This window comes from Genypterus blacodes, unplaced genomic scaffold (assembly GCF_046128005.1).
Source record: "Genypterus blacodes isolate CSIRO-AG114 ecotype Tasmania unplaced genomic scaffold, CSIRO-AGI_Gbla_v1 ptg000090l_1, whole genome shotgun sequence".
Taxonomy (NCBI): domain Eukaryota; kingdom Metazoa; phylum Chordata; class Actinopteri; order Ophidiiformes; family Ophidiidae; genus Genypterus; species Genypterus blacodes.
Window position 1 is genome coordinate 472,128 of NW_027466895.1, and position 8,851 is coordinate 480,978.

Sequence of the window (8,851 nt, forward strand, 5' to 3'; positions counted from 1 at the left end):
TTGTGATTGGCTGCTGGTCTAAAACGTTTGGTGGCGTAATCCGAAGGCGCGCGCGAAACTGTCTTGACATGTCCGGCTGTTCGTGTTGAGTTTCAACTTTAATTTTTAGCTTATTTTTAATCTTGTTACACGTTTCGTTTCACATGCTGGCATTGTGACACCAGCCCAACTTATCTTCGGTTTAAAATTAATTTGCAGTATCTTTTAGGCTCCTTCTACTTTACCGGATTCCGAGTTTCTCCGTGAATGTGCAGTGAGTGCAGGCTAAGCTAACGTTGCCTGGTTAGTTTTTAGCCGCATGGCCCTGACCTCGACACATAAGCACTGTGACGGTGTCTAACACAGAGAGCAGGATGGCCGCACTGCTGCAGCATCCAGGTTACGAGGAGGAGAAGCTACAGAGAGTCGCAGAGAGGCTCCCCTGCAGAGACATCCAGGCGGGGACGCTGCTGTCGCTGATGGGAAACGTATGTAGGCTAGTGTCAACAAATACTTATATAATACTAAGATTACGACAGTGATTCATAAAGCACTAGTGTAAGATTGAAAATAACTGCAGGTTTTGGGTTTAATGGTAAGTAGTATGTGTGATTTTATTCATCTGTATATGTAAAATATTACCCAGAGAAACATCCAGACCAAATCTCTTCAATTGACTTTGAACTTGAACTAATAAATCCTTTGACTTGTTGACTTAAAATGGGTGTAATTAAAGGCAGCCCTACACTAGATTAGATTGGAAAAAGTTATGTTTGGCACTGGTTAAACGACATAGTAAAATTAGCATTGTTAGAACTCATGGAATTTTAAAATATAGTTATTGTTTGTTTTTCCTGCAGCCACAGTACTACAGCTACCCTTCAATCTTCATCTATGGTCATCGAGCCTCAGGGAAGAGTCATGTGATGCACGTTTTGTTAAAGGAACTAGAGGTGAGAGTCAACCCAACAACAGGACGTGTGTTGACTCCACAGATGCAGACTAATCGATTTTCCTCATCCCTACTCTCTCGATCTCCAGTTGCCTCATGCCACAGTCAGCTGCGTTGAATGCGTTTCTGTTGCGTTGCTGTTTGAACAAGTGATGCTGTCTCTGTTTGGCTCCGATGCCGCCTCGCTGCTCCCCCGCAGCCCCTCCCTGTCTGACTTTGTACGCGTCTACAGACAGCAGTGTGCACAGTTACCTGCCGAGCAGACGCGATATATCGTAAGTGGTGTGCAATACTGTATGTAAGATCATCAGCCTGTGCTTTAAGCTCGTAGTTTGGTTATTTGTCACCATTAATTTAAGTTACAAGTCGTGAAGCACTGAGAGTTTTTTTAAATACTAAACCACATACACGTACAAAAATAACCTTGCAAGAACTTCAAACTCCCATCATTGACTACATCGGGGACTCTCCCTTCCTCAACCTTGGCAATGGCAACAAAATAAGCTCGACTTGTGTGTGTATTTCTTCCCCCCAGGTAATGGAAAGAGCAGAGCTTCTGAGAGACATGGACGCCAATCTCCTCCCCGCTCTTCTACGTCTCCAAGAATTGGTGAGAATGTGCAGCAGAATGTGTTGGTCTTTGGGTGGATGATGAAGAGGAACTTTAAAAGCTCCCTCAATAACAAATGACCCTGAGCGGAGCTTTCTGATCACTTTCATATGGCTCTTATAACAGAAGGATGGCAATGTAAGCATTTGAACAAAATCCCCAGTCAGTCAGGAGTACAGGAGAACTACTTATTATTTATGGATTTATCTAAGCTATTTATCAACTTGAGTTTATTTTTGTGAAATCTAATTATTTCCTGGTGGCCTGGTTTCCTGTCAGTGATAAGTTGTGATAGTGCAAAGAGAAATCTATCACTTTGATGTTATACAAACCACACTGGGGTTTGAAGTGATAATTAGGATTTACAGTTTTACTTGTATGTGATGGATAACAGGATGATGATGATGTGTGGCTCCACCACCACTGTGTTTTATAATCCTCTCGAAGAAATTATTAATATATAGCATTTCCTGGCAAGATTGAGTTTTTTTTGTTGTCATGGAAGCAGCACAGAACGAGAACAGACGCGCATTGTAGTACGTGTGGTGTACGGAGGTGTGGAGTTTCAATGTTTTAACCTATTTAATGTCAGTGATGTTGCTTTATTTGTATTTATGCTGTTACTGAGTACTGCAAATGAGCAAGCATTCATGTGTTTTGAAAATGTGTTTTCATTCCAGGTTGAAGATAATGTTACTGTCATCCTGCTCAGTGAAATCGTGTGGGATAAATTCAGGCCCAACACAGGCTGCTTTGAACCCCTTCTGCTCCATTTCCCCGACTACAGCAAAGGTATTATCACTCTCACACACTCACACACACTCGCCACATCAGCCAGTGTCATGAATAACTCCTACCACAGTGAATAATGAGGGTGTGAGAAGCTGTTGTACCTGTGATTTCTAACACTTTTAGCAACGACTGTGGGGGAATATTGGATACGAAAACACCACTGTATAAATTCAACCGTGTGTGTGTGTGTGTGTGTGTGTGTGTGTGTGTGTGTGTGTGTGTGTGTGTGTGTGTGTGTGTGTGTGTGTGTGTGTGTGTGTGTGTGTGTGTGTGTGTGTGTGTGTGTGTGTGTGTGTGTGTGTGTGTGTGTGTGTGTGTACATCCATACATCCATCTCTAGGCGAGCTGCAGCAGATCTTGTCTCAGGACAGCCACCCCTCTCACTCAGCTGAGTTTTACTCCTCCTACATCAACATCCTGCTGGGAGTCTTCTACTCTGTCTGTCGAGACCTCAGGGAGCTGCGCCACCTGGTCAGATATGCATACACACACATGATGCAGACTTCTCATTGAAGCTTTGATGTTCTTTTGCTATAGCTTCATTGATTTCTTTCTCTCTTCATCTAGGCCGCCCTTAACTTTGCAAAATTCTGTGAGCCTTTGGAAGAAGGAAAAGGTAAAACACAAAGAACTAAATTCATTAATTTGAGGATTAGTCATCATTTGAGGATGATTTTCCTCTCATATTCAGTAATTTTTCAGTTTTTCAGTTTCATGAATATTCTTTAAGTTTTGCTCAAACGTGAAACTTTCCATTATTCTTCCCTTGACTTCCTGTTAACATCCCTCCTAGTTACAATTACATTGAAGATACAGGAACATAAGAGAGGAGTGGAAATCCACTTAACAACACTGATTCATTATAGTTGCATTGTTTTCTGTCTTCAGTGAAAGAGAGTGACACACACAAGCTGTGGAGAAACATTGAGCCTCATCTGAAGAAGGCCATGCAGACGGTGTACCTCAGGGAGGTGTCCAGGTCTGTATCTTTACCCTCCTCAGTGAGATATTCACATCACCATAGTTTGGATATTGTGACTCTCTCTCTGCCTGTCGTGTCCGCTCAGTGTCCGTTTTCTTTTCTGTCTGTTCAGTGTTCAGTGGGAGCAGATGCAGCAAATGGAGGAGAAGGAAACTGGAGTCATCAGAGGTACCAACTGGTGATGACACTGTTTAAAAGCTTAAAGTGATAATCTGGCCATTCTAAACAATGAAATGATTTTCCAGAAAATTGTGTCCAAACTAAGTCACTCACATTGTCTTCTTTTTATGTAGTTTGTACGTATATTTTGTAAGCATTTTTGAGATATTTTGCCTTTGCCTGCCATGTCTGTAGTAGACCTGAAATCTGTAGAAGAGACACTTGTGAATCCACTGAACACCTCCACGGAACACATGGAAAAACATACATGAAGTTAGAAGTTCAATTAGACTAAAATGTGTTCACCTTTGCCTCAAAAATGTCCTATGATAAGTTAACCTTAAACATCAGTATTCATCGATCCCTAGCCTGTAGAAACATCCGTGTGCCTTCTCACATCAGTTGGCAGTTTGCACAGTGTCGTATGTGTGTGTTAATGATGTATTGTGTACAGGAATTCAAGGCTTTGACACACTCTGACACTTTACCTGCATTCCTTTCCTCCCCAAGGGTTGTCTGCTCATGCTCATATTGAACTTCCTTATTACTCCAAGTTCCTGTTAATCGCTGCCTACCTGGCATCCTTCAACCCTGCACGCACAGATAGACGCTTCTTCCTCAAGGTGATGCAAAGTCTTTGTTGGTCCTTCTCCAGAAAAGTCTGTTTGTATTTTCTTTATTTTATTAATGTGCTTCTGTTCTCCTTTTACAGCACGGGAAAATAAGGAAAACAAACTTCTTAAAGAAACATGAAAAGGTGAATGCTGTGATCAAACATCTACATTGAGTTTCATTAGTTTAGCATGAATATGAGTTGTGTATCATTTTCTTACAATCATCTTGTGCTCTCCAGACAAGTAACCACCTTCTGGGGCCAAAGCCTTTCCCTTTGGACCGCCTGCTGGCCATTTTCTACAGCGTGGTGGATAGCAGAGTTGCCCCTACAGCCAGCATCTTCTCCCAGGTCACAGCCCAGCCCATTAGTGGCGCCTCACTATTTTCATATTAACACAGGGCACAGGCTCAGTTAAGCCACCATCTGGGTATTTTCATAGCAATTGCCGTTTCTCACCATTGCCCAAAGTTAAACCTGACCCCTGCAGTGGTCAGAGTTTGCTCATTTTTAGTCCAGCAGTGGTGTTAATTACTCTCCATGTATGCAAGTGGCTCTGACAGAAAATTATTTCATTTCACACTTTCCATTCAGCAGATAAAAAAATGAAAGCCCATGTGCTGTATTATGATCAGAGTGTCCTGTATACATTTTCATAATTTCGCTCCCGTTCCTACTTCAAATGTAATATTTGTGTTCAATCAAACATTAATTCCAGACCGTCTCAGCTGTGTGTTTTGGGATCCACGATCAAATGCTTCTATTTATTTAATCTATTATTTACGGCCCACTGCATCAAATGCGCTGACAAAATTAGGCTCGACCCATATCTGCACAACTGGCCCTCATCATTATATGTTTCTGCATAAATTGTGGAAAAGCTTTGGTTAAAGAAGTGGAACGGAGACTAATTTCTGTTTCCCCACTCTCCCGTTCAGATCTCCTCCCTGGTGACCTTACAGCTGTTGACTCAGGTCGGCCATGATGACCAGCTGGATGCCCCCAAGTACAAGTGTGCTGTTTCTATGGACTTCATCTGTGCCATATCCAGGTGTGTGTGGGTGGGTGGCTGGCTGGCTGAGGGTTAACACACGATTGAAACTGACTGAAGAATTATTCAAGGGCAATGACCTAGTGCAATTTTCTGAATGTCCTTGGTGTGGTTTCTCTTCCAGGACGGTGACCTTTGACATTGTGAAGTATCTATATGACTTCCTGTGAGCATGCTGTACGTGAAGGAGAGAGGACACACACACTTGAAGGAGATTCATACAGAAACACAATTAAGGACAAGCACTTCAAACAAACAAGAATTTCAAACTAATATTGTGCCACTAAAGGATTCTCCTTATGTGTCACTGCCCCCTTGTGGTTGGTGGAAGAGCTCATTTCTCATCCCATCTGGCTCAGATGTGGGATCACAGAATGGACCTGCCTTAACCACAGCCTGCTGGGATCTGACACGTTTATATGTAGATTTATATAAAATAAATGTCATGTTGGCTAGTTCACTTATATTGGTTTCAGTTTTATATTTATAGTCTATATATATTCATCCTTTTCATTTTACTTCTCTCCTTGCATCGAAGTCTAATGTTTGTGTGTGGACTGTGGACTTTGGCTGCATATGTCCAACACAGGAAGTTAATAAGGCTTTGATCAGTGTGCAGAGGAACATTCCACAGTAGACTCAAACTCTTACTTTTTATTGTGTAAATGAGAAGAAGCACTGAAAAATACAGTTTCCATTCTTGCAACAGAAGGCACAAAATAAATATAGCCAACAGACATACAGGTCGTCTATATCTGTATTTATGCCCACTATGCTGCAAATCCTTCAGACCGAGCATGCACACACCCACAAAGCAAATATTGCCTTACTTCTGTTATTTGTCTTTATGCTTAAATTATTCTTTCAAAGTGAAGATAAACAGTAAACATTTGAGAATTGTGGTGGATTTGTTCTTTTCTGAAAATCGACCTGTGAACAGTCCAACTGAGATTTTAGTGATTTGATCCAGACAAATACTAAAAGGTTAATTAGTGTTCTCATGCGGTCATCACACCAATCCCATGACCTTCTTGTCCCTGAGAGTATCTCAGGGTAAGTGAACCATCTGAGAGATTAGCCCTCATGTCAGGACGGCCTTGAGCCAATGTCCATTCATCATTCATACATTTCAATGTTTTAAAGGTTCAAAGGGATGTGGGTGCATTACAGTGAATCACACTGAATTGGATTCCAACTGAATATTCTACAGAGGAGGAGAGGATGTAGCAGGTGTGTAAATCATGAATGGGGAAGGAAGGATGTTAGATGCTACGCCTCCGCTCATGGATCATGGCCACAATGTGAGAGAGGTCCAGACTTTTCATCATCACCTCCATGAAATCTTCATCAGTGCGTGCGCCAGCCACAAACTCCTCCAAGGAGAGTTCCCCTGTTGGAGGCAGAAGAGGGTTGTAAGGTCCCAGATGTTGAACTGTGAGTATTTATTCTTATTTTCTCTCTACAGTATATTGATAGATTTTATTGGTCGATCATTCAATGTAGAAATGCGCATAAAAAATCTTCAAATTGCTTGTTTTGTCTGAAAAACAGTTAATTTATAATAGTGTGAAAGAAATTAAGCCATCATAACTGATATTGTCTTTACTTGATAAGGTAATAAAATAATTTTTAGCAGTGGTTATATGTACTGTATGTTTTCCTTGTTATTAGTGTTCTTACTTTCTATTGTCATCCAGCAGAATTTGGTAAACAAAATGTCTTATGTCCACCCACAATCGATTTTGTTGGGCTCCCATGGGGCCTTAACACACTTACCATCTCCATTTATGTCAATCCTGTCAAACACGCCATTGGTGAACTCCTCAGCCGTTATGTCGTGACTTTCGTTCCCATTGATTGCCCGGATGGCCTAAAGTAAGAGACAAAGAATAAAATGATGTTGATGGGCTAAGAGTCAGAGTTGGAAAGGTGCCGCGGCTGCGACAAACCTTTATGATGTTGAGCAGCTCATGTCGGTCGATGCAGCCGTTACCGTCCACATCATAAAGTTTGAAGTACCAGCGTAGCTTGTGCTCCATCTTGCCCCTCATCACCAGGCTCAGGGCAGCCACATACTCCAGGAAGTCTATGTAGCCGTCCTGCATAAGAATGGAGATGTTCAGTGATTTAAAGACATCTACTTGTTCAGACTATCCAACAGATGGAAGCAGAACTCCCTCATCTTGACCCCAGATGCTACCAGAATGAAACAAAACACGAGAGGATGAGGAATTATCTCCAGGGACTCTCTGTGCTCGAACACATTTAACATTCTTAGCATCAAAGCATTGTCTTAGAGTTAATCTCATCGTTAAATCACGCAGGAGGATTACTGCAACCTTTTGTCAGTACACGGGGTTACTAAATATAGCAGCGTCTCAGCGAGACAGATCCTGTGATGACCCCCTCTCTCTCTCTCTCTCTTAGCTGTAGCTAAACTCTAATCTGAGTCCCAGTGTGGCCCACGAGCCTGGCAGGTTGAGTTTGAGTCTGAGAGTGATACAGATGTTTCTTTGTTTGGGTTCCACAGAGAACGATACAAGGATTTCTCAGCCCTCCATTCTGATGGAGTTTTAACTGCCTCTTCATCAATGTATAATTAAAACTACACTGTCCTCCTTCAGTGAGTTTGTGCTTCATCAAATTACTATAAATATGTTTGCTTTTGGGGGACACTAAATAAGAAAGACGCCAGTAAAAATGTTGGTCTGCTCCCTTATCGATAAGTTGAACAGTCATTCAATAAGGTCATGCTGGAGTTATTGGCTTTTTATGGTGTTTTATCATAATGAATGAGCTCATTCATTGTTATTACTGCAAAATGATGGTCACAGCACCAGAATCAGTCATTTCACAAAGAGGCTTTGGTTTTCATCAGCGCCAGATTTTAACAGATGGTCAAGTCAATTTTATTTGTATAGCCCACAATCACATACAATGTCTCAAAGGGCTTTACAGACCCACAACATCAGCAAAATTCCCAACCCAGCCAAAAGCTCTCTAGGAAAACAAGGAACAACTCCCGAGAAAACCTTAATGTATTAGGACAAAAGGAAGAAACCTCGATAGAGGCAATTCCGTGAGAGATTCCCTCTCCACGAATGGCTGGACGTGCAATAGGAAACATCCACTGGGATTAGAGGTACAAAAAAGGATGCAAGGCATTAGGTCATGCAAAAAGTCATGCATTAGGAAATAGCATGCAAGACAGAGACGAGGAAGAGAGAGAGACAGGTGGAGAGAGAGAAAGATGAAGAGAAAGGTAAAGCACAGTACAATGTGTAGAGGGGCATAGATACTGGAGAAACTATTTTCAATCAAACTAATCAATTAGTTGAACATGTTTTTCAAATTTGTCGTTTTATAGTTTGATTTTGCATTCTTAAAAGTTTTCTCTCATTCTGGAAATGTCCACTCATTTACTTTCCAATGTTGTTTTTTGTTACAAGTATCATTAAGAAATCATCTCTCTGCAGCTGAAACTGAATGTCTTACCTTGTTCATGTCAAATGTTTTGAACATCTGCTCTATGTAGGCGTTGGCCTCTGGATCCAAGCCTCGCAGCCCGAAAAACTGCTTGAACTCATGCAGGGTTAGCTGGCCTGACGGGCACTCTGTCATGAACTTCTTGTACCAGATGTGCATCTCCACTGCCTGCAGGTCATCCACAGTGCTTCCCGAGGTATTACCCATTTCTTTAGCACGGCTTTGTG

The 8,851-nt window shown here is 41.7% G+C and overlaps 2 protein-coding genes across 2 annotated transcripts; one reads left to right on the plus strand and one right to left on the minus strand.

Moving 5' to 3' along the window:
• The first annotated feature begins 50 nt into the window (after positions 1-50).
• orc5 (origin recognition complex, subunit 5) lies at positions 51-6,234 on the plus strand. The gene is made up of 14 exons (XM_076158937.1): positions 51-467; positions 840-932; positions 1,021-1,206; positions 1,467-1,541; positions 2,222-2,333; positions 2,674-2,804; positions 2,901-2,949; positions 3,222-3,312; positions 3,428-3,483; positions 3,985-4,097; positions 4,187-4,231; positions 4,328-4,438; positions 5,026-5,138; positions 5,263-6,234. Exons 1-14 carry the CDS (start codon positions 354-356, stop codon positions 5,306-5,308), a joined length of 1,335 nt encoding a protein of 444 aa, XP_076015052.1. The 5' UTR covers positions 51-353; the 3' UTR covers positions 5,309-6,234.
• Positions 6,235-6,287: 53 nt separating this feature from the next.
• Positions 6,288-8,831, minus strand: guca1aa (guanylate cyclase activator 1Aa). Its single transcript, XM_076158938.1, has 4 exons — positions 8,634-8,831; positions 7,088-7,237; positions 6,915-7,008; positions 6,288-6,528 (listed from the first exon to the last, which is right to left on the minus strand). Exons 1-4 carry the CDS (start codon positions 8,829-8,831, stop codon positions 6,401-6,403), a joined length of 570 nt encoding a protein of 189 aa, XP_076015053.1. The 3' UTR covers positions 6,288-6,400.
• Between the last annotated feature and the right edge of the window lie 20 nt (positions 8,832-8,851).

Coding starts and splice junctions, on each gene's coding strand:
- orc5 (XM_076158937.1), top strand. CDS start 354: ATGGCCGCACTGCTGCAGCATCCAGGTTACGAGGAGGAGAAGCTACAG. Junction 3,313..3,427: donor TACCTCAGGGAGGTGTCCAG/GTCTGTATCTTT, acceptor CTGTCTGTTCAG/TGTTCAGTGGGAGCAGATGC. Junction 3,484..3,984: donor GGAAACTGGAGTCATCAGAG/GTACCAACTGGT, acceptor TTCCTCCCCAAG/GGTTGTCTGCTCATGCTCAT.
- guca1aa (XM_076158938.1), bottom strand. CDS start 8,831: ATGGGTAATACCTCGGGAAGCACTGTGGATGACCTGCAGGCAGTGGAG. Junction 7,238..8,633: donor AAACATTTGACATGAACAAG/GTAAGACATTCA, acceptor ATTCTTATGCAG/GACGGCTACATAGACTTCCT. Junction 6,529..6,914: donor GATTGACATAAATGGAGATG/GTAAGTGTGTTA, acceptor TGCCTCCAACAG/GGGAACTCTCCTTGGAGGAG.